At 35.4% G+C, this 25,776-nt stretch overlaps 2 protein-coding genes across 2 annotated transcripts in view; one reads left to right on the forward strand and one right to left on the reverse strand.

Moving 5' to 3' along the window:
* The window catches only part of LOC112044700 (ATP-binding cassette sub-family G member 1), a 77,107-nt gene extending 61,645 nt beyond the window's left edge, over positions 1-15,462 (forward strand). The window contains exons 5-10 of the mRNA XM_024080622.2: positions 836-1,022; positions 6,844-6,958; positions 7,672-8,052; positions 10,914-11,078; positions 12,050-12,306; positions 13,736-15,462. Coding sequence (XP_023936390.2) covers positions 836-1,022; positions 6,844-6,958; positions 7,672-8,052; positions 10,914-11,078; positions 12,050-12,306; positions 13,736-14,077 — 1,447 coding nt within the window. The 3' untranslated portion in view covers positions 14,078-15,462. The remainder of the gene's footprint in view (positions 1-835; positions 1,023-6,843; positions 6,959-7,671; positions 8,053-10,913; positions 11,079-12,049; positions 12,307-13,735) is intronic.
* A 488-nt stretch (positions 15,463-15,950) lies between these two features.
* Positions 15,951-19,733, reverse strand: LOC112044701 (serine/threonine-protein kinase RIO1). The gene is made up of 4 exons (XM_024080623.2): positions 19,522-19,733; positions 18,153-19,295; positions 17,552-17,738; positions 15,951-16,161 (listed from the first exon to the last, which is right to left on the reverse strand). Exons 1-4 carry the CDS (start codon positions 19,588-19,590, stop codon positions 16,004-16,006), a joined length of 1,557 nt encoding a protein of 518 aa, XP_023936391.2. The 5' UTR covers positions 19,591-19,733; the 3' UTR covers positions 15,951-16,003.
* Between the last annotated feature and the right edge of the window lie 6,043 nt (positions 19,734-25,776).

The following is a 25,776-nucleotide window of genomic DNA, read 5'->3' on the forward strand; positions in this document are numbered from 1 at the left end:
CGAAAGGTTAAACTGGTATTAGCATATAAGCCTGACGCAATAGAGAATTAATAAACAATTGATTAAATTAACTATTGTTTTCATACGAACCGACTGTTACTGAAATAAATATGACAAAGCGACTGTTCGTAAATGTTAAAAGATCAATTACTTACATATAATCGTAATACATAAATTATTATTTATTATTCAAACTGGCAAATACTGTAAAATATATTTTACATTATTTTAACATTTAGAAATCAATAAATCAATTTAAAGGAAGAAACAATAGGTTTCATAGAATAAACTGGAATAAATATTTCCGATGGCGTAATTTTAAGACCGGGAGAAAACAGGTGTTTTAAATAAACAATAATTCTGGCGTGAGTTACATGGATACTTGGAATTATTAGATTTACTTTGTATGAAAACATTGTCGTCATCAACCCATATTCGGCTCACTGCTGAGCTCGAGTCTCCTCTCAGAATGAGAGGGGTTAGGTCAATAGTCCACCACGCTGACCCAAAGCGGATTGGCAGACTAAAGAAAATTCTCAGGTATGCAGGTTTCCTCACAATGTTTTCCTTCACCGATTGAGACACGTGATTAATTTCTTAAAATGCACACAACTGAAAAGTTGGAGGTGTATGCCCCATACCGGATTCGAACCTTCGTCCTTCGAATTGAAGGCAGATGTCATATCCACTGGGCTATCACAATTCACGCCACAGGCAATTGCTATGTTCTAGATGTTAAGAATACAGGCAATAATGGCCTGCTTAGTGGAAATAACAGTAAGCAGGATCATATGCTTGGACCATCAGTTATAACCATAAAAACATTTTTTTCCAGGTTAGCGATAGCTCTAGAGTTAGTGAACAATCCACCAGTATTCTTCCTGGACGAGCCGACGAGTGGTCTGGACAATGTCACGACAGTGCAGTGCATCAAACTACTCAAGCAGTTGGCGCGACAGGGCAGGACTGTGGTTTGCACCATTCACCAACCAGCAGCATCGCTATTTGAATTATTTGACCAGGTAAATATGAAGAAGATCACAATTTATTAGTTTATTTGAATAGCTTCCTACCTTATAAGGAAGTGCTGACCAGTGGCGCTAACATGCGACTAAATTATGAGAAATAGACAAAATATAGATCAATGGCAGCGGAGTTGTCCCAGTACCATCTCTTTCTCAACGCAATGAAAGAGACAGCGTATTTCAGTTTGCACTGCTAACGCCGCCAGAATTTTATTTATTTTTCTTCATGAGATTAGGTATCTCGTTGGTTTCATGGTAGTGCCACAGGTAAGGAACAGAAGAGATACCAATATATCACTTTTTTCAATTTCCAAAAAAAAAACTATATTATACAAATTAAATAATGCACACTATACTATACTATAGTTATATTGGGGTAGGGTAGGGGTAGGTAGGGTAAGGTAGGGTAGGGGGTAGGGTAGGGGTAGCGTTGGGTAGGGATAGTTGAAAGTTTACACCGAGTGTCACGCGGACGAAGTCGCGGGCGTCCGCTAGTTTACTTATAGGTATAGGTAGGTCTCACTGAGTAAACTTTCTTTTCCTCGTATATTAATAAATCATCACATCACTTTATGTACGTAGACAAAAAGATACATTAACTGACAGTTTGTAATTTGTAGCTACGTTAAGTAATGTCATCACAGCGCAATAAAGGTTGTTGGTAATTCTGATAATCTGTTGCAACCAGGTATGTGCAAGTAGACCAATTTGATACTACGATGCAATACATCTAAATTAGCTTTTAACTACACTGCCTCTTTGGTACAGTTTTTTTTTTAATTTTTGTCATGATTATCTTATAAATGAGCCGTGATAGCCCAGTGGATGACCTCTGCCTCCGAATTCAGAGGGGGTGGATTCGAATCCGGTCTGGGGCATGCACCTCCAACTTTTCAGTTGTGTGCATTTTAAGAAATTAAATACCTCGTGTCTCAAACGGCGAAGGAAAAACATCCTGAGGAAACCTACATACCAGTGAATTTACTTAATTTTCTCTTTTATTCTTCTAAGAAATTAGTAATTCAGTAACAAATCTTAGCCCGGAGTGGGGAAGTTGGTGGTGTTAGACCCACGTACCTCGCAGAGCACGTTAACCCCTGACATTCAATTTAATAACATCTGATAGTAGTCGTAAAAGAGTAGAGTTTCATCATCATCAACATTGACAGCTGATGGTCGATCACAGCTGGACATAGGCCTCTTGCATGTACTTCCAAACAAAATGATCTCGAGCTGTCAGCATCCAGCGGCTTATAGCAAACACGCTGGATGTCTACAGTCCACCTAGTGAGGGTTGACCAACACTGCACTTACCGGTGCGGGGTTCACCAGCACCTTGGGATCCCAACGTCCATCGTCTTTTCGAACTGTGTGCCCTGTCCATTGCCACTTCAGCTTCGCGATTCGTTGAGATCGTATAAAATAAGTTTCAAGCCTAATCATATCACATGTACATATGGGTGCAATAGGCTATATTCTATCCCCGTATGCAACAGGAACGTTAACTACGTGTGAAACCGCGTGGCATCTGCTAGCGTATTTTAATGACTTGAAAGCAAAAATACATACAATATAAAATATGAATATTCTTAATGGACGCAAAAGTTTTCAACCTTGCTCTAATTGCAGGATGCAATCTACATTTAAATTTGAACATACAAATCTACTACGTCATTAAATAAAATTACAAAATTACAAAATTACTTTACAAAAACTGCAACAATTATGTAACGAAAAAAAAAGAAATGGCATATAAATTATGTGACGAACGGGTATAGCGATATCTAAAAAGTAATATTATTAGGTAATTAAGAATTTTTTTGCTTTTACACGTAAAGGGCCCTGTATTGGGGGGGCCCCATATCTATACATATAATAAAACTGGTCGAATTCTATACATTTATTCACAATTTGAGATTTTACTTAAACCATTTGTAACACCAAACGTTACCGCGGCATAACGGACGCCAGCACCATCTAGAATCTATACTTTTATTACGATGTACTATATATATTTTAAAAATTTTGTTGGGCATTATATGATCGATACTGAAGCCAAAAATATTTTCGATTTTTTGTCTGTCTGTCTGTCCGTGTTTTTTTGTTATTCGGGCATCACGCTGAAACTACTAAATGAATTCAAAACTTGTCGCGGTTTAAGGACATAATACGGAGAAGATTATAGGATACTTTTTATTGCGAAAATAAAATAAGAAGGGGGGGAAATAAGGGTTGAAAGTTTGTATGAAAAGTCCTTAATTTTTAGAGTTACAGTTTTAAAATTTTTTTCATAAATCATTAAAAAAAAGTAATATAATGGGATTCAAAAACGTACGTTTACGTTTACGGAACGTTAACTGCGCGGGTTAGGGCGTCTGCTAGTATTAAGTATCATAAAAAAACATACTTATACATAATTATATAAATAATTTTGAAAAATGATTAATACCTATGTATTGGTGAGGAAATCTATGTTATTATGTATGATTTAAATAGTGTGTAGGTACTTTTTCGATTAACGTGACAGATAGCGTGCAATGCGCAGGATCTGTGGCTCGTTTGCATAATTGAGATAAATCAAGTGTTTGTGATTTACTGAGTATTGTTGGTGGTATTGTTTGAGCTACTGATTGTACCTAATTACATTTTAATTTTAAGGTTGTATTTCTGAGTTTATTATATAATTGACCAGTTGGCAGCCTCAGTTTTACCAGTAGCTACCTGAATTCTTAGGATAAATAAATAAATATACTTACACAATACACACATCACTACTTAGCCCCATAGTAAGCTTGTGTTAAGGGTGCGAAGATAGCGGATTTTGTCATATACATATGTAGACATTGTAAACCCTATATAAAGACACTCAAGGGATTGTACATTTTATGGCGCTATAGAGAGTGGTCGTTATATGGAAAGAAGAAAATATACGAGTAAAACTAAAATACTTTTTTGTCAATACACAGTGATTTTCTTTTTATGTTTACTATTTGAAAGTTTGTGAGAAACTAAGAATATCATAACGTATTCAGTCCATGATTCCTACTTATTAGTCATGGTTATATTGAACTTAAAAGGTACTTTTTAGCACTTCATTGTCGTTATAGAGAGTGGGTGTAACGCTATAGGTACCTATAGAGTATATAGAAAGCAAGCTAAACCAATCAAAGCCATGTGATGTCGACGCTTTAACGAGTATGACGTTATCTGGAGTTGATACTGTATTTATAAACTACATGTAAGTAAATAAGTACCTAAATAACTAATGTACCTACATAGACACTGGAATTTGGAAAACACCCATGCTCAACACACAAATATTTTAGTGGGGCTAGTGCCGCACTAAATATATATTTACTAGATTTAATAGATTTAGTTAGGCAACATCACATACGGTTTTTCTATTTAATTTTTTGTACCTACTTATATAAGTATGTTTTGTAAGTAAACGAGATTTTATTCAAATAAAAAAAACGCTCATTAGCTAGGTACGTACGTACCTACGCCATTAAAATCTTTGAAATATTTTTAACTACTTACCTAGGACTTGATTTTAATTATGCAAAAAAGGCGCACGCAAATACGAATAAAAATCTTCAAAATATAGTCATTAGACAACATTTAAATAATTCCAAGATTCGGTTATTATACACAACTTATCTATTGTTCGGTAGAATTTTTTGTTCGCAAACCGTTCGTTAAGTTCAATTTAATTGTCAAATACATAAATAAAAGATAACGATCGTATAATTGAAATATGTGATGTTAAATACTGTTAGATGTTTTACTAGCGCATGAAAAATGAGGCGCTCAAAAGAGGAAATTTATACACAACTCAATGTTAGTTGTGGTCAACAACGAACGTTATTTAAACAAATAATACCTAAATATCGTCTACAACAGAGTTTCCCAAACTGCGTGAATATTATTTATTTAAACGGGTACATACCACGATAAAATGACGAGATTTTTATATCGACATAGAATATCGACATTAAAAATCTTGTCATTTTATCGTGGTATGTACCCGTTTAAATAAATAATATTCATAATGAACAACCCTTGCAGTGTGTCGATATAGACCACGTTGGGAATCACTGTTCTACAATGTCGAGTTGCGTATTCAGGAAGTGTAAAAACTATATCATATACATAAATATATACCTAATGGAATAAAAGACAAAATTGTGCTTGTGTGCGCTCAATGTCGTAGCCTATTATTCGGATCACTTTTTGCGGTGATTCTGTAGGGACGTAACCGATCTATAGTATAAAATTATCATTGTTTGAGACCATTTGATCTAATAAGTGTGTTGTTTCATTGGATATAGATGATTAACTAACCCAAGGTCGATTGTTTTCACATGCACGAATTGCTAGCGTGCGTCAATCAATGGTAGCGTGCACCGTGCCTTGCTGTTGCAAAAAATAGCCATTGTCGCACTTGGGAATTATCAGAAACTTTTATTAAATACAATTATTTACCTACTTTGATTATGTATAATCTAGAACCAGAAAATGATGATTATCATCGTTATTCGTTCGTCACACTCTGTAGATGTAGACACTTTTAACCAGAGATGTAGGTAAGTACCTACCTACATCTCTGGTAAGATTGTTAGCGAAGCTACCTTTAAATACAAAGTGAGAATTTTTTGCATTAATTCTCAAATAGAGGCAGCATGATTTATTTATAATAAATGAATGAGATTATTATTCCACAATTCTTCTCCTCTTTTTTCGATATATTTTGTTTTCAGTAAAATATAATCTAAAATATAAATAGAAATTACTCGTATTCTTTTTTGGTATGTATATATGACTGTGTGTAGATATATGTATGTGTTGAGCTGAATTTATGTATGCCTAGTAATAAGTATGGTAATAAAGATCATTACTAATTATTATTATTATTACCTACATACAAGATAAATGTCCAACGCAACTATATAAGTCATTTCTATCTATAGAAGTACTTTTAAGTAAGCTAATTGAAGTATGAAATACAAGTTATTTTTAGAGATACGTGAATTAAATCCAATAAGGCGGACGTCCAATGTGGCGGACTGGCTATTTGAAAGGCACCCCCATGATATGGGTATCAAGAGTGTTTTTTACAAAGAGATTTAGAGAAAAAGAAAGACATTTATTAAAATATTAATCTATACTTATAATAAATATGTAGAGAGGTCAATTCTGTACATTAAATATATTTCCAAAATAACTATCAGGGGGTGATTAGTGATCGATACTGATGCCAAAAATGCAATCAATAAAATTTTTGTCTGTCTGTCTGTCTGTATGTTCTTTATAGAAACAAAAACTACTGGACGGATTTTAACGAAACTTGGTACAATTATTCTACATACTCCTGGGCAGGTTATAGTATACTTTTCATCACGCTACGATCAATAGGAGCAGAGCAGTGAAGAGAAATGTTGAGAAAACGGGAGAAGTTACTCCATTTTTTAAGCTTCCGTCGCGTGTACATCCTCAATGGTTAAGGTTACATAGAAATCATGTATGACGGAAATGTTCTCCTTAAAATTATATAAAAAAAAAACACAACAGCATATATATGTCTATCTTTTATGGTTGACTCACAATAACACGTGTAACTCGCGATAGCTTAGCAGTTTTCTAATTATATTTGTCTACTCTTATGTTTATAGGGGGTTTCTAGGGTAGGGGTAGGGTAGAGGTAGGATAGAGGTAGTTGAAAGTTTACATCGACTTTCACGCGGACTAAGTCGCGGGCGTCCGCTAGTATAGATTAAAGTTTGTTTTTATACGTTATTACCTATTGTCACATTTTCAGGCCTACATATTGGCGGACGGTCGGTGCATCTACCAGGGCGACACGGACGCGATGGTGCCACACTTGCAGAGCGTCGGCCTAACGTGTCCGAGGCACCACAACCCCGCAGATTTCAGTAAGTTTTACACGTATCACTCTCATTCTTTTTTTTTCTTCTTTTTTTTTTATCGTCCGTTATAAACACTCGTGCAAATGAGGGTTTACTTACTTATCTATTTTTTTGACTTATGCACTTTTTCCATTAGACACCTTTACTTACTACTAAGTTATCTATTTTTTTGACTTATGCCCTTTTTCCATTAGACACCTTTACTTACTACTAAGTTATCTATTTTTTTGACTTATTCACTTTTTCCATTAGACACCTTTACCTAGTAGGTAGTAAACCTAAAGGTATTGCTAAAAATTCTCGCGATTTCCATTTTCCAAGATTCCATATAATTAAAGTCAACTTTAGCAGGATAATTTTCTTGCCCTTCTGTGTCTGTCTGTATTATACCTACCTCTTTCTCAGAAATGCGTGGAGGTATTAAATTCAAATTAATAGGTCACGTATTCAATTCAATAAATAACTAAAGTCAACGCATGCTCTTCAGTAGTCAGTACATTTTGGCCCTTTGACAAACAAAGTCGTTTTCGTTCCTCTTTTCTGTAAACATTGATAAAGATCCAGAAAGTCTTCTCAACTTTTGTTTTTTTCCGATTTTCTAATTAAATTATAATAAAGTACTAATATTTAATCTTAGTAGAACTTGATGTCTGGTCTACAATCAATACATTAAATAAAAGCTCTGAAAAAGTTATTAACATTTTGATCATTCTTTTCAGTTATAGAAGTAACGGAAAGCTCACAGAACATACAACTGCTGTGCGACGAAATATTGAACGGCAAGATGTATAAATCGGCAAAATTTGACACCGTACCAAGCGAACCAATAAACAACATGCACCTAAAAGTATGCTATCAAACAGAAGATGAATCGGGGGAGACAGAAATAGTATTATCAAATGAGAAATGCACGTATCAAGTGAAACAGTATAACGAAGTCAGTAATTCCACGACGTCGTTAAGTCAAATGTCACGAGACGATTCGTCGTTGGCATGGATGAAGATTCAGAAGACAACGTGTCGGTATCCGACGACGTTCTTCCAACAGTTCTCAATATTGCTTGTCAGAATGATGGTACAAATATCGAGGAATCGGCAAGGTAAGTCACTTTTTATGTTGGAACTTCTGATTCTTTATATTTCTCAATGAATATAATAAAAGATAGGTACATACCACGAAGCGTTTTCTGATACTATCCTATCTATAAATAAAATTGAAGTGTCTGTCGATTTTATCGGGACTTTTACTGTTAGATTGGTTCCTGCGAGATTTGTGGAAAACGGAGAAAAACTCGCGGGCGTCCATTAGTTCCTAGGTAATAAAATAATTAAAATTTTCCAAATTTAATAACTTAGGATTCACGAATTTATCTGTTATAATATCCGCTAGTAAAAGATACCTTATTATAGTTCAAAATCAATAGATGACGCTATTGTCAAAAGTGAACTTAGCGTTAAAAGCTGAAATTTGAATTCTACCCTCTATATTTAAAATATTTAATTAAGAACGGTAGAACTGGGTAATACAAAATGTTGTCCGTTGAAGAGTTGCTAGTCTACACTGGACGTCGACCTATTTATCACGGTATTGATGAAAAAAAGTGATTAGTTCTTATGGGATTGCAAATCGCTTCGTAACGCGTTACGGCGCCACTCTGTCTGGCATCCCTTTCTCTCACGCATACGGCAGCAGGTTCAAGCTATCAGGCTTATACTGAACGTCCCGAGACGTACACGTTTTTAAATAGGTTATTTATTATTGCAAACGACAAGGAAAACGATAAAAAAAAAATAAAAAAAGCCTTTATTCTCTGACTTTTGATTACACATATTATACTTAAAACTATTTCTTAGTTTCTATTACACCAGAGCACTCAGGTTGTCCTTCGACATAGGCCTCCTCCAGTCTTTTCCACTCAGCTCGGTCTCCAACTTTTCTTCGCCATCCTTACGGTAGGTCGTCTTCCCATCTTTTGTGTGGTCGACGCCTTCTTTTTCCATCTCTGAGGTACCATTGTATGACCTCTTTGGACCATTTTTCTTTTGCGGATCTGACCACATTTCCAGTCCAGCGTCACTTCAACCTTTTATTTATTTTAAAAACGTCTGTTACACTGGGCTTTTCGGATTTTCTTTAAACTTAACTTTATATGCAAAAGGAAAAGGATAATAAATATAGACTAAAGTAAGTCAGATGCAACTCAAAGTAATGTAAAGAATGTTTACATACTAATGATTCATAGGTAAATCATCGAACGGATGTACCGTTACTGATGATTTGTTCATTAGCATATAAACTGCCGCGATAGCTGATTGCCAGTCATGCTTTACAGTAATGTTTTATTGTACTCGTAATCTGCATAATGTAGGTTTATAGATGCCATATAAATCACAGGACAGCAATACTATGTCAGCGTATGTAGATTCTATTTATATCTAGCCCACCCAGCTGGCTATCTACATGTCATGTTCACAGTGGTCTCGAAGCTACTGATTTTTCGGTTATTGATAGATTGAAAGGCTTTATAGTTTATAGTTTTAAATAGTTTATTGAGAATAATTAATTAGGTAAACGTCTGACAGAGCACAGTTCAAGAGAAGAAGAGACCGATCACAGAGTACAGATAACATAGACAACAAGCTAGTGATTGTTAACACGTTTGCTGCGGCACTAATTTTTCAGTAATTTACAATACGAGGTTTTTTGACCTCGTACTAAAACTTTCTGTAGTGTGGTACGAGGTTAATTGACCTCGTGCCATGCAATACGAGGTTTTTTGACCTCGTGCCATACAATACGAGGTTAATTGACCTCGTACCGCAGCTAACGTGTTAAGCGGCCACACTATCAACAGTTATTCTATCTAAATGGGCTCTGTTCTACCTATATACCGAAATGCAACGATTTTTCACGATTTTTGAGAAAACATGGAAATTCTCCCGATTTACTTTAACTTTAAAGGGAAATCCCTCAGCAATAAGTATAGATGAGTAGTGAATTTTCGAGGAATGTCTACGTATATATTTTTGGGTATTCCCCCTTGAGTCCTACAACTCTAAGATTTTAAGGAGACATGTCATTGTCTACATAAACAAAAATCGTAATTTCATTTTTCACTAGCTGTCGCCACGTGGTTTCACCCGCCTAGTTTCTGTTCGCGTCGGAATCGGGGATAAAATATATAGTTTCAACCGCATATTTCTTAGTCCGCAAAACGCTAACAGCCATTGGGGCAGAGAGGAAATACATAATACCCAACATACTTACATAAAAAAGTTAAATAAGATTATTAAAACTTTTCAAAAGCAGTAGGTAGTCTACGATTTTCCTTGATAATGTAATTGATCGCTACATACATTATATCTACGAGTATCTGTTCAATATCCTGTCAATATGAATATTGTTTTTTTTTTCATTTCAATTAGGTAGGTACCTAATTTTCTACAAATATGTAGAACATTATACCTATTACCTACACATGGAGGTTAAGGAAAGAAAATAAATAATCTGGACCAAAGTCCATATTAGGTACCTAGGTGGTTTCGGATCACAATGTCTTGGTTTCGAATCATGGATTTATCTATAAGAGATCCTGAGTTTTCTCTCTACTAAGAAATTTTCAGTTAAATTCTCAACCCGGGGTTGGGAAGTTTGTATTGAGTAAATTACAAATTGTGTATTTTAAGAAATCAAATATCACGTGTCTCAAACGGTAAAGGAAAAACATCGTGAGGAAACTTGCATACTTGGGAATTTGCTTAATTCTCTACGTTGTAAGCCCTCTTTTACTGAGAGGAGACTCAGCTCAGCAGTGAGTCGAATTGTTGATGATGATGATGATGATGAATTACAAAATGAGAGTAAAAAAACTAATCTTAAGATATCGCTTGATGAAATTCCATTCCGAAAATAAACCGTTGGTTTTCCTGAATTAAAAAAAAATATGATGTTTATTTCCAGCTCTATGGATACAAACGGTACACCACGTGATGTGCGCCATCCTCGTCGGGCTCTGTTTCTTCGGCACGGCTAACGACGGCACGCAGATGTTCAACCACCTCAAGATGTGCGTCGGGCTGGTCATTTTCTTCGCGTACACGCAGATCATGGTTCCGGTATTGGTTTGTAAGTTTTGTTTGATTAATTAATTATTTATTGTTGGCCGGGTGGCCAAAACTTTTCATTTTTTATCTCTATAAGTCAGCCCTTGACAATCTCACCTGATGGTAAGTGATGAAGCAGTCTAAGATGGAAGCCGGCTAACTTTATAGGAGGTGGATGAAAATCCACACCCCTTTCGGCTTCTACACGACATCGTATCGAAATGCCAAATCGCTTGGCAGTAGGTCTTTGCCGGTAGGGTGGTAGCTAGCTACGGCCGAAGCCTCCCGACAGCCAGACCTGGACTAATTATGAAAATCTGAATCGGTCTAACCCAGGATCTTCGTTTTGTAAATCCACCGCGCATACCACTGCGCCACTGAGGCCGTCATACTGGGCAAACAGATACTAACGTCACCAACGTTGGTTACGTTGGTGACGTTAGTACGTACGCTATTTTTTTTACTCAATTTTACAGCCACAATGTCCTACAAATTACGTAGTACATTATCTCGTTCCGACGCTTAGAAATTTTCATTTCCAGTAGCTACCAAAATCAAGAATATTCGTAAATAAAAAAATTGATCATCTCATTGAGATGAAGCTATTCACGAAAAATTAACTTGTTATTAATCAGTTGTACAAAATGTTCAACGGATCCTTGACTATAATAATGATTGCTTTTAGGAAAAAGTTTCAAAATACTGTGGATCAAGAGTCGGATACAAAAGGCAGTGATTCTTGAGACGGCGCGTATTGTGAGGAAGTTCCTCACTCTGGGGTCCTGACCACCGGTTGCTTGGGCACTGTTGTCCCGCAGCGGGAGGGTTGATTTTTTTTTATAAATTTTTAATAGTCAATATAAATATAATATTTTATATTTACATTGACAGTGTTAAAAATTAAAAAAATAATAAATAAATGAGAGTAATATTGCTTTTAAAAAAATGCTTTAAACTAAGTTGCACTAAGTATCCTTTTCTCTATACCTCTAGATCCCCAAGAAGTAAAACTGGTGAAAAAAGAACACTTCAACGGCTGGTACAGTTTGCCGCCGTACTACGCCGCGTTGACAGTGTCCAAGCTTCCCGTGCAGCTGACCTTGAACATGGTGTTCTGCACCATCGTGTTCTTCATGGTGGGAGTGCCCTTCGACGTCACCAGGTTCATCGTGTTCTGTGTGATTGGCAACGTCGTGTCTCTGGTGTCTGAGGGCATTGGGATGGCTATCGGATCTGTGTTTAGTGTCAGGGTATGTATTACTATAATGCAACAATTTCAAAAGACATAATACGCATAATATGGATCCGAAACTTGGTCGCTATGGGCCTTATTAGAAGGCTCAAAATCACTCAGCGGGCGATGGAGCGATCTATGCTTGGAGTTTCTCTGCGTGATCGAATCAAAAATGAGGAGATCCGCAGACGAACCAAAGTCACCGACATAGCTCAGCGAGTCGCGAAGCTGAAGTGGCAATGGGCAGGCCGCATAGTTCGAAGAGCCGATAGACGTTGGGGTCCCAAGGTGTTGGAATGGCGACCCCGCACCGGAAAGCGCAGTGTTGGTCGACCCCCCACTAGGTGGACCGAGGACATTAAGCAGATTGCAGGAAACCACTGGATGCTAGCGGCTCGAGATCGTTATGCTTAGAGGTCTATGCAAGAGGCCTATGTCCAGCAGTGGACGTACATCGGCTGAAATGATGATAAAAATTGTACTACCAGCAGTGGACAAACGATGACGTAGGTACCTGCGAGTATGCATAAAAATGGTATCACCAGAATAATACATTATCTGAATGTACTTTTAAACGAATGGAAAATAGAAATCTATTTGGTTATAGTATTGTTAGGGCATATTTACCTGACTTTTCTGGATTGATTTTTTATGGTTTAAAGGATTCCATCAACTCAAGTTATTCATATTAAACTATAACTATAAAATAATTACTAATAAAAAATATTATAAGCATCCGCAAAGTAGCAACTCTGCGATCGAACCTCTATGCGATACGTTACGTTACGACATTAGTAAGAATTAAGAATATATTTTTTTTGTTGCACTATCCCGCATTTAATTACATTAATTCCTTTATCCAAAGGTTGTCTGGTAGATATTGCTATAAGCAATAAGACCGCCTTTGCACATACTTGTTTTCTATGTTTTCCTTTGTTTTCTTTGTTATTGTTTTTGTTTTGTGCAATAAAGTATAAATAAATAAAATAAATAAATAAGAAGTCGATTGACACTGCATTTTTCGGGTTTGGATCATTCTAGTACCTTGTAACGTCAATGTCCATTGTGCACCGCGTCCATTGCCATTTCAGTTTTGGAGTAGCTATGTCGGTGATTTTGATTGTTAATTTCTGCTGACTTCTTAATTTCTCATTTGATAACGCGCGATATTCCTAACATCTCACTTACTTCATCGCTCACTGAATAACTATGAGCCTCATCTTTAACACTTAAATCTTAATATATAAATGCGAAAGGTCATTCATCATGAAATCTCGATAACCGCTTAATGTACAAAGCTGAAAGACAGGGAGGCAGATTATAGTTAGTAGGTAGGTTGATGACCCATTAAGAATGGACTGTATGATAGGGCCGGATTAAAGAGGTTTAAGGGCGGACGAAGTCGCGGGCGTCCGCTGGTTATTTTATATTTGTTATTATTTCAGAATGGCTGCGCCATCGGGCCAGCTGCGATCGCGCCGTTCCTCGGCCTAGCCATCTATGGATTTGACTTCGCCCACAAAATTCCCCTCATCATGAACATCATCATGAAGACATCCTTCATCAGGTGCGGAGTGGTGGCAATGATTCTCACAGTATTCGGCTTCGGCAGGAAAAGCCTCGACTGCAAAGACATGTACTGCCATTTCGCGAAACCTGACGTTTTATTAAAATACTTAGACATTGAAAACAGCTCAGTTTGGTTTGAAATCCTGATCATGGTTAGCATAATGGTTGCCGTCAGATTTCTGTGTTACATGGGGTTAAGATATCGTTTCGCTACATGATTTTGTTTAGGTTATATAAGTGATTAAATTGAGCTGAGCCAAATTAAGCCCTGTGTAATAAAGTATTACTAGATGAGTATGATTTTAATGCTTTATTTGTTGAATGTTTGTTATTTAATTTATGATAACAATATCTTATCATTTTCATATGATTAGTATGTAATCAATATGTTTTGATACAAATAAAAATGTGTGATGTTTTTTGTCTTAAAAATGTCTAGGTATATAAAATTATGTGGCTGGAAAAAATTACAAGATTTGCTACAATAAAATGAAATTCCCAATGTTATTTATTTTGATACTAATGTTTGTCTACTGTTTTGGTGCCAGTACAAATAATTGTATTTAAAGTTATTACTATCACTTTTAGGTGAAATATTCAGCTGTAATTGTGTATCGCTAAGATAGTATATTTATAGCCAAAGACACGTTTAACGATTTACAAGAATACATCACTTGAATACTATTAACTTGATATATATTTATGAATACATTTTTATATATTAACTCCGGAATTGTATGCAATTAAAATGTGATTTGATGCATTCCATTAAACATTTTTAAAATTTGTAATCTAGTACATTATTGAGAGTTACTTTTGTATCGATGTTATATGCAATAGGAAATCAATAAAATATGCATAAAATGCAAAATATATATTAAAAGACTAGCTGACCCGACGAACTTCGTACCACTTTAGAATTTTCCAAACAATAGTGTCACATACTGGATCCAGTGTGTGAGGGGAGACTCATGCTCAATTGTGAGCGAGGATGGGTTGTTAATAAAAAATATATATAATTCTGATGAGAAGTATAGTTGGTAAATCTGTGGGGTTATGGGGGTATCGGTAGAAAATAGGAAAATGCCTTACTGTCTTTAATGTGATACATTTTAGATATATTCCGGGTTTGGCAGATTCCATAAAACAATGTGCTTTAAATTCCCATAGCATTGTTGATAATATAATATTTATAATGTTTAAATTAAGTAATTAAGTTTATAGGTTAAAGTGCCCATCTACTTATCATTGAAAATTAGAATTTAAGTAATTTCTTTTCATATTTTGAACCACCTTGGTTCTTTTATGCATTTTAATATGTTTAAATTAATTTTGTATTCGTGTAAAAAAAGTGCATTTGAGAGTTGGGAAATCTAGTAGAAGTCCGATTTTTTTAATTATGTGTAAACTAGTTTAATAATAGCGGACGTTTTACACTATTTGCCTACTTTAATAATGCTAATTACACAAATGCAAAATTGAATTCAACTTATCTAGTATAATTAAGAACAGTTGAGTATTTTTAAGATTGTATATAGCCTACTTATTTAAAAGAAAAATAGAGTTTTTACGTTTCTTAATAAAAACTATAATAAACATAAAATTATTTATTTTTTAAATCCTCATAATGTTATTAACGCCTTTGCTACTCCATCATGAAAATAGATTCTAAGAGCTGACGAAATCCACAATCAAATTGGTAAAATTGTCTTTCTGTCTTAATATTGAAAAAATATTTTTGGAGTTTATCTTTATTATACAACATACATATTTGATAATTATTTTTGAAAAATATCAAAATTGGTACAGTAGAACCTCTTTATAAAATTAGGTAGTATAGATAGCTCTCTTCTCCCCATAATCTTTCTATTAGAAACTGCATTAAAATGGGTTTATATGGAGGTATGGCAGCTACAATGAAACAAATATGTACAGAGTATGATACAAGATAAAATGGACTTAAATGTCCATTGGTCATTTAAGGTCTATTTTTTACCAAGTTATACCAGAGTACCAAGTACAGACTTCATACAATTTGGGACCATCTCCACCCTTCTAGTGTTCGTAAAATATAAGTAAAACACAAAAAGCTAAATTTGTATAAACTTTGTATTATTTGCATAAATAACGAGTTATAATTCTCACTATTTCTTACCGCAACCTTTATCGCGTCTCTTTTTTATGTGTTTCTTTGTTTTAGTTTTTCTCCTCTCAGCCTTTTCCTCTTTGACTGCTTTTTTTCTCGCTTTTTTACTCTCCAGAGATTCGTCGCGAGGCCTTGCACTGTTCTTGAACTTGCCTTCTGAAATAATTATTTGCTAATTACTTTTGGTAAAGTATAATTTACTACAAATGCTTAAAAAATTACTTCCTATTGACGTATTTTAGATTAACTAGACAGACAAACAAAAACTTTAATGATTGATAATAAAAGTATTTTTATGTTTTCAATTATTTACAAATGGTTGTTTATGTTCCTCTAATTGTTTTATCTCCCTATTTAGTGGAAAACATTGTGAGGAAACCTGCATACCAGAGAATTTTCTTAATTCTCTGTGAAGTCTGCCAATCCACATTAGACTGATGTGGTGGACTATTGGCCTAACCCCTCTCATTCTGAGAGGAGACTCGAGTTCAGCAGTGAGATTACGAGTATAGCTCTAAACATGAGGCTTACAATGATTATTAATAAGCACATCTGATTATACTCACACCTCAATAAAACTAAAGAGGTAAAATAAAAAAAGTGTTACTTTCTACCATTTTCAAAAGTATATGATTAAAACTCAGAATGAACTTGGTGTAGTTGTAAAATATATTGATTTTTGACAAATTCAGTGTTCAAAATACTCATAAGAGTTTCTATGTTATTTTGCTTCTGCAGGGCTATTCATTAATTTGGTTTTTTCATAAAAACATATTAAAATAAACATCAAACCAACTGAGAAATGTCATCTACCTAATGTATAATATCCAACAAGGGTTGTCAATAGACACCGGGCGATGGTTGTTACATAGAATCACTGGAAAATGTTTATTACATAGAATCTCAATTCACCAGAAAATGTTTGTTACATAGAATCTCAATTCCTGGGACAATGTTTGTTTGACAAGCACTATTGTTTGCCTATTTAACTACTAGCTGACGCGACTTTGTCTGTGTAAAACCCTACCCCTATCCTACCCTAACCCTACTCTAAGTAAGTCCATCTCCTGGTTCTAAGCTATCTCTCAAAAAATATTTAGGAATGGGTCATCCATTTCATTTAGGAGTATGAAAAATAGTAATTGGCTGATTCTCAGACCTACCCAATATGCACACAAAATTTTATATACAAAATTGTAGTGTTTTAAAATACCTTATGGAAACACTAACAAACATACTAGCAGTCTCTACGATTTTCAAAAGTTCCCCTCGATTTCTCCAAGATGCCATTATTAGATCCGAAACATGAAAAAAATGGGACCACCCTTCTAAACAAAAAACGCAATTTTCAAAATCGGTCCATAAATGACAAACATATCGTTGGACATGCCAAAAAACAAACATACAGAGCCGAACGTAGAACCTCCTCCTTTTTGGAAGTCGGTTAATAAATTGGTCAACCGGTTTCAGAATTTCAGAGGAGTTTGGTAACAAACACTGCGATACGAGAATTTTATATATTAGATAGAAATATGAATATACATACTGTTTTCATCCGCTTCATCATTGGAACTGCTCTCAGATGCACTGTCAGATATTTCATCCTCCTGTAGAATGTCAGGTTTGTCTACAGTTCCTGTCAAGTCATCATTGAAGCCAGCTATTTTCTTGTACGCCAAATCACCTGTCTCTCCTTTCTTTGCTTTGTTGATATCACGTTCATAATTGATGACCTGGAATTGGTATTATAGAAATATCACAATCATATTTAAATGGTTTTCGCAGTATATTTTAAACAATAACGTCTTAAACTAAAGGTACAAATTTAGTTCAGTCATTTAGGCATCTCATGAGTGCTCCTATTGCCTACATTACAGGAATGGAAACTACACAGGTGAAGCCGCTAGGTTATGTTATATATGTTAAAATATTTTTCAGATGGCCTGTAGGATGTTCATAATACATACTATTTTCGTGAATTGCGGCAAACTTTTAATTTACACAAGTATCAACCCTATCAACTTAAGACATAGATGATAAGACTCAAGTGCCTGTAATTAACTATTTACACCAATATGATGGTAGTTCTCTCCCAGGATACTATGTTCCTGGGATGTAATATTATAATATATAATAAACTATTTTACCTCAGTAAGTCGTTTTGGAATATAAATATTTTTGAACGCCTCTTCCTCAATTTGTTCTTGAGCTGTTAATTCTTCAAAATTTCTCGACGCTGCCTTCTCTGAGAGTTTCTCTAAACACTCTTCAAGATTACTTTCATTTATTGATGTGTCAGTTATAAAATCAAACAACTCCTTAACAGTCAATGTGGCTACACCTTTCTTTCTGAAGAAGTCACTGATGTTTGTGCAATCTTTCCTCAAAAACTCGAAGGCATGTGGATGGTCGTGCTCAACGGACTGTGATACATCTATCACTACGACATTTCCTTCATGGTATAGAAGATTGAACTCAGACAAATCTGCATGAACTAGTTTACAAATATTGAACATTTTCCACATCATAATGATACAGTCTCTGTACAACGACCTAGCTGAAGACTGTGATATATCAACATCTTTTAACTTGGGAGATGGCCAGCCATTTTCTCCCATAAAACTCATTACAAGGACATGACTACGTAATATTATAGGTTCAGGAACATTCAGCTGAGCATTATAAAGTCGTACAAGATTTCTCATCTCCTTTTCAGCCCATGTCTTAACCATTTTACGAGGGTTTGACCGGCAGTAGCCATTTCTGAATCTATATTCACCGGAAACATACTTATCTCTGTCTTTAAAAACTAAGATTGAAGTTTTAAAAATCTTGACAGCAAAATCTCTTCCATCTTTTGATGTAGCATGATAGACGTTAGCTTCCTTTCCTGTGGAAATGCATCCATTAATTTCATTTATAATTCCCCTGTTCAACAGTTTGAATAGGATCATTTTGGTACGGGGATCCATAACTTGCTCAGCTGTAGCTCTGTCATGTTTGTCTTTTATTCTTATCCGTTCATTATCAGATTTACGATCATTTATATCCATGAATTTCTGTGCTCTGTCATTTATGGCTGGTTCATATTTATCCACATTAATTTTATTTATGTAACGTTTGAAGAGTTTCTCTGTAGGTTGAAATGAAGTGACTTTTGTTGTAGGATTTTGGGCGTTGATATTCTCTTTTTTTGTGTTTGTTTGCTCATCTGAATCATAGAAATAGTCATCAGAATCCAGCTCATCTTCTTCACTACTGAGTTCTTTGTACGTTGGGACCTCTGCAAACTAAAAATATTAAATTTTGAGTGTGTTGATTAGTTATATTTTTATATAAAAAGCTAATTAAAATATAATATAAAAAGGGCCTAAACTCCAATCAAGTTTACAAATGTCAACTGAAAACAAAGTAGCCTGTTAATAAACATGAAATTATCTAAATTTATCTCAATTTATAAGGGTAAGCATTATTCTTAAATATTGGAAAATATAATAAATCTAATCTAACTCATACCCGGACAGTTTTGATCTTCTTACAGAGAAGATCCTCTTCTTCTAAATCACTAAATTGTCCATCAGACATTATGTACAACAAAATATACAAAATATCTTTTTTTAAGTAACTAGGCTAGGCTAGGCACAATATTTTTAATTTTCACGACAACACAACAATGAGTTTTTTGAGGTTATTTTGTCACACAGACCACAAAATTGACGTTTGTGCCACAAACGTCAAACGAAGACACTGACCACAGATTAACAGATACTACCACAGATTAATAGATACTACGTATACACAGACCCACCCATAGAGTAGAATGACCCACTACAGACCACATCACAACAGAGTCACAGACATACAACATTACAACCACAGATTAATAGATACATACAACACCAATGAAAAAAGAGTAAGGAGGAACAGCCCTAGTTGTCTATATAATTTTTAGATAAACAAGTGCGATGAAAATATGTAGTTTAAGAGTAAAAATATGTTTGTCTCATTCTCACCTACGTTGTTTTTAAAATGCTATAAATAATATTGACATTATGTATAGCATTTTGAATGATTTTGAAAGATACATCTGTATCTGTTTGAACTGTTTTATGTATCTATGTACATATACTAAATTTTCATATATTTATATTGACTATGCACCGTCATTACTTTAATTTCTTTAAAATTTTCTCTTAACGACTCTCTAGGCCCCATTTTATATATCGCACGAACATCTCTCTTCTAAATGCTGTAAAAGTAGTTAAAGTATACTAGTCTAGCAGTATCTATGTCAGTCATATGACGAATTTCTTTAGCGGCATAGGGCAGCTGAACCTAAGAGCTGAACCGAGTCTGTTCGATAGATTATTTACAAGTAGACCCCACTGAAGCTTAGCATCTAAAGCAATTCCAAAATAAACAGTGGTATCAACCAGATCTAATTCCTCATTATTAAGCTTAACATTGACCTTAACGTGCAAGTTAGCGTTTTTTTAATATTTTTTTATTGAAATACAGTAGAACCCGTTTAATACGATTTCGCAGGGACCCAACTAAAAACGCGTCTTACACGGGAAAAGGGTTATAAAAATTAGTGTATTTAGTAAGACTACCTAATTATACTACTTAAAGTAATCACCTATTCTGGTATGACAAAAAGATTTTGTTTCATTAGCAATTACGAAATTTTCAATTAAATTTTACTTTTGCAGTGCGTCTTCAAAATTTTCAGTTTAGAATCGCATAATGTCAAGGGTCGTTTGCTGTCAGGGTCTTTCAGTTCTTTAAGATATCATGTAGATATTAGTCTTGTTCTGCAACCTTGTTTAAGGAACTTTGTGATGACCTGATCTATATTCTGTTGTAATTTATTTGTCGCATTTGGCATTATACGCGTGTGACATGTAGGCGTAATAAACGGGACGACGAATCGTATTAAGCGTTAGGAAATGTATGGAAACATGTCTCAAGTTGTAGGAACTGGTGTAAAAAGACGTATTAAGCGGGAAATCGTTTTAAGCGTGATCGTCTTAAGCGGGTTCTACTATAGGTTGTTATTTACCGATATTCGCGTTGTCATTATTATCGTCATTATCAACCTTTATTAGGCTCATTGCTGAGCTTGAGTCTCCTCTCAGAATGAGAGGGGTTAGGCCAAATAGTCCACCACGCTAGCCCAATGTGGATTGGCAGACTTCACACACGCAGAGCATTAAGAAAATTCTCAGGTGTGCAGGTTTCCTCACAATGTTTTTCCTTCATCGTTTGAGACACGAGATATATTTTTTCTAAAAAGCACATAACTGAAAACTTGGAGGTACAAGTCCCTGACCGAATTCGAACCTACACCCTCCGCAATCGGAGACAGGTCATATCCACTGGGCTTTCACGGCTGTTTGCATTGTATCTATCCCTATATTGTTGCACCTACCTGAATGGTTTTGCGTCCAATACAATCAAAAAGTGACCGCATACTTTTTCAATTGACATTGAATTGGCCGATTCCTCAATCAAGCAGTCACAGCAATTCACGACACTTATGTCATTATGTACGTGCGACTCTCTTATTAATTTAATAAATTCATTGCCAAGGTCATTTCACGGTTAACTTGTTTGTTTTTAACCGACGAAACAACGGAGGATATTCTCAATATGACCCGGACTTTTTGATATTAATCACTAGCTTATCTATTAATATTAATGATAACTTTTTATAGTAAGTACCTATTAAGTATTGTTGTAAGTTATTACATACATAATACCTATACTACAAAGTTGGTTCCATTTTATTGGCAGTGCAGTGGGCCTTGAATTTCAAAGATTCACAAAAAGCGAATTAAAATCAAACTTCTAATAGGTATCTACTCTACCGCGTATTATAGCAATGCCCACAGATTAATCAATAATATACAGATGGAGCGTACGGAATACGACGACGGTGTCGCAGCCGCTCCAAATACGAAATTTAAAAGTAGGTACATTCTCGACTCAGTGCGATACGAACCGTCGCGTCGCATCAATAATTTTCAACATTATTCAAGAAAAATGGCGTCATATGTTTTTAAATATTTAACTGTTTTAAGAATAACTGTTTTAAAAAATCAATGGGCAAATTTTTTCATACCTTTTACCTGCTTTATTACTATTATCTTGGTTAGAAAAAATAATATCAATAGGTAATTTTTACAGACCTTTTAGTAGAACCATTACCCACGTTTACCTAACCCGCTGTTTCCTTAATGCTACTTATAAGCATGGCAACTTCGTTCGTAACACTCCCGATGTTGTGCGCGGTGCGGGGGGCGTGTAGCGATGAATGAAAAGCCCGCACGCACGATTTCACACCCGCGCACTCTTTTCATAAGTCGAATAGGCATAGTCATCATTATTTTATGTTAACTTGGTCGTTGACTATGGGCCTTATTAGAAGGCTCAAAGTCACTCAGTGGGCGATGGAGCGAGCTATGCTTGGTTTTTTGGTAGTTTCTCTGCGTGATCGAATCGGGAATGAGGAGATCCGCAGATGAACCAAAAGTCACTGACACAGCTCAGCGAGTCGCGAAGCTGAAGTGGCAATGGGCAGGCCACATTGTTCGAAGAGCCGATGGACGTTGGGGTCCCAAGGTGCTGGAATGACGACCCCGCACCGGAAAGCGTTGCGTTGTTGATTGACCCCCCATTTAGGTGGACCAGCGGGTTACAAGGAGCCGCTGGATGCTGACGGCTCGAAATCGTTGTGCTTGGAGGTCCATGCAATAGGCCTATGTCCAGCAGTGGACGTCTATCGGCTGATTAGGTAATTATTTATAAAAGATTACATCTACATGAATTAATTATTTAATATGTTTTTATAAATCCCTGAATTGGTTTGCATGAATCAAATAATTAGGTTCTTTCCGCAATTACCCTAAAACCCTTCCATTGATTGATTCATACTGACGCAAGTATGTGTCATTTACTAGACAGAAAACGACCAAGATTGAATCTGAGTCGCCTTGGAATTTTTAATCTATACTAATATTATAAAGAAGAATGATTTGATCGTTTGTTTGTTTTTTCATTTCAAAAATTCCATCTTTCGTGGTCTTTCTACTCGTCATTATCATCATTATCAACCCACATTCGGCTCACTGCTGAGCACGAGTCTCTCGGAATGTGAGGGGTTAGGCCAATAGTCCACCACGCTGGCCCAATTGGCAGTCTTTATACACGTACGTAGTACCTTTCCTGTAGGTTTCCTCACAATGTTTTTCCTTCATCGTTTGAGGCACGTGATAGTGAATTTCTTAAAATGCACATAACTAAAAAGTTGGAGGTGCATGACCGGATTCAAACCTGCACCCTCTGGAAACGGTGGCAGACGTCATTTCCACTGTGCTACCACGGATCTCTTTTTCACTCGTATTATTATAAAATCAAAAGTTATTAACTCAAAACAAAAGTTTAATTTTTTGCATCTATAAAAGCCAGCCTGGGCGCAACTATTGGTATTTTAATAGTTACTACAGTAAAGTAATTAATTATCATGACTACGGTTAACCGGAAATGTTACAGGAAAATCTGTTAATTCATTCGAGTGTCTAGATTATATTCTTAGGTATAACCATAAAGGAAACTTGGAAGTCCCGCTTGCATAGATTGACAACTTGGTATGTTGACGCTTATCCATTTTGACTGCAATTATGTAAAACCTGTTAGATATTATGATGCAATACCTACGCTTGCGTAGAAGACGTCTATCCACTCTCCACTTGAAGATACATATATCGGTATCTTCAAGTGGAGAGTGGATAGACGTCTTCTACGCAAGCGTAGAAAAATAGTAAGGGGAAAAGGAAAATTCAAGCAATGTAGAGATAGACTCAACGACTTCAAGCAATATGATGAAGAATCAAACCTCAATCATGCGCTTAAACTACGATCCCTAAGATGCCTAGCATATAATGATCATTGGCGTATCTAGGATTATTTCCTAGGGTGGGCCTGGCCCCTGACATGCCGCTGAGGAGAGTCGACGCGACGCTCAAAGTTCATTTATTTCAAGCAGAATTAGTTAATACAAGCATTGTTGATAAGTCAGTTGACTATTTGTAAAGATTCTACCACCACACCGGTTTTGAAGGCAGGTTCTGCTAAGAAGAATCCGGCAACGTTGCAATCCGGCCTCTGAAAGGGGTCTACTGATTATATTGATTTTTCTTTGTATTTTGGCGTCCATCATAAAATTTTAAATCGGTAGCCCAGAATTCTAGGGTGGGCAAGGCCCATTCGCCTATGAGAATAATGTAAGGATCAAAAGTTATCAACCACACTGTTACTCAATTTTGAAAAATGCTGACCAACAGTCAGTAGCCCAGAATTCTAGGGTGGGCAAGGCCCACCCGCCTATGAGAATAATGTAAGGATCAAAAAGTTATCAACCACACTGTTACTCAATTTTGAAAAATGCTGACGTCATCAATCCGCCATTACCGCCGTTACTCATATTAATGTTGCATTTCTTGGGAGATAATTAGCTTAATCGCAAATAGTTAATTTTTTTTTTTTCGCCAAAGTACAATGACTGATCCTGGGTTCTATACAATTTTGGACCATCTCCTTTTACAATCCGTTAACCGAGACGCAGGACTTTCCCATAAAATAAATAACCAAAAGTTGATAATTTTCATGCTTCGCACGACTATAATATTATTTTCTTCGTAAACTAGAGAATCGTAAACCGTATTTCGGTTCGGTTTACGCAGATCTACGATCTTTAGATTTTTGGACATTTTCGAATTGTCGCTCAATCTTATTTATTAGGTGGGAGTATACCAATAATATAATATTGCCAGTATACCAATAATATAATATTGCCAGTTTAAGTGATCGATATTTACTGATAGGTGCGTCTAATCGATTTGGCGAAGTTATGCTGCGCGCTTACTAGTAAATGACTCAATTTAGAAAAAGTAGTTTCCTTAATTGTATTTTTTGTTACGTTAACTTTTAAGGCCTACTTTAATATAAACAGACTTAATTTACAATTACTATATAGGCTTCCTTTAAATAGCTATAGTTTACCTTGATATTGATTGTGGACATACTTATGTACGATGTCTTTTATTGAAGCTTCTAAAAACGTCGCTTCTTTCTGTTGAAATTGATTTCAAGAAGAGGTCTTTTAAAGATATAAAAATATTTGACTAAAGTATTATAGTGTGGGAAACAGCAGACATTTAATGCAGTCATTTAATGACTTTCAAAAAGAACTTTTCTAATGTGGCGTCCACAAACATAGGTTTATGAAATGGGATAACCATCACTTATAATGCTGTAACATAACAAAAAATAACAAAAAATAATGTTATATTTTTGTTGATGTTATATCATATTTTATAGATGGCCGTTCTCAGTTGGCTAGCCATGTATCAAAGGTCAATTTAGGCCCATAGTGCAACTAATTAACCGTTACACTTGCCAAGGCAAAAAAATATTTCGTTTCTTGGTTAAATGTCAACTGTTAGAAAATTTCCTGCTTTAGAAACTGGTATATTAGAATACCAAAATTAATCGCTACCCGCATTTTTTCCGTATAGAGATTTATTTTTTCTATATTGTTTCTAGATTTTTCTTGAAATACTACATAGACAATTAGTAATTCTTCTAAGCTACTTTTATTACAATAGTCATGTAAGGCAGTCTTGAGGAAGCTTATAAAATTTTCGACTTAACTATTCACTTACAAGAAGAAACAAGGTGCAGATATGGAGGGGAATTCATTAACTTTGA

Source organism: Bicyclus anynana, chromosome 15, assembly GCF_947172395.1.
Source record: "Bicyclus anynana chromosome 15, ilBicAnyn1.1, whole genome shotgun sequence".
NCBI classification, from domain to species: domain Eukaryota; kingdom Metazoa; phylum Arthropoda; class Insecta; order Lepidoptera; family Nymphalidae; genus Bicyclus; species Bicyclus anynana.

Excerpts from the sequence above, each read along its gene's own strand:
- LOC112044701 (XM_024080623.2), bottom strand. The coding sequence starts at position 19,590 with ATGTCTGATGGACAATTTAGTGATTTAGAAGAAGAGGATCTTCTCTGT. Across the intron at positions 19,296-19,521 it reads AGAAGATCAAAACTGTCCGG|TTTGCAGAGGTCCCAACGTA; the intron begins GTATGAGTTAGA and ends TAATATTTTTAG. Across the intron at positions 17,739-18,152 it reads TTCCAAAACGACTTACTGAG|GTCATCAATTATGAACGTGA; the intron begins GTAAAATAGTTT and ends TACCAATTCCAG.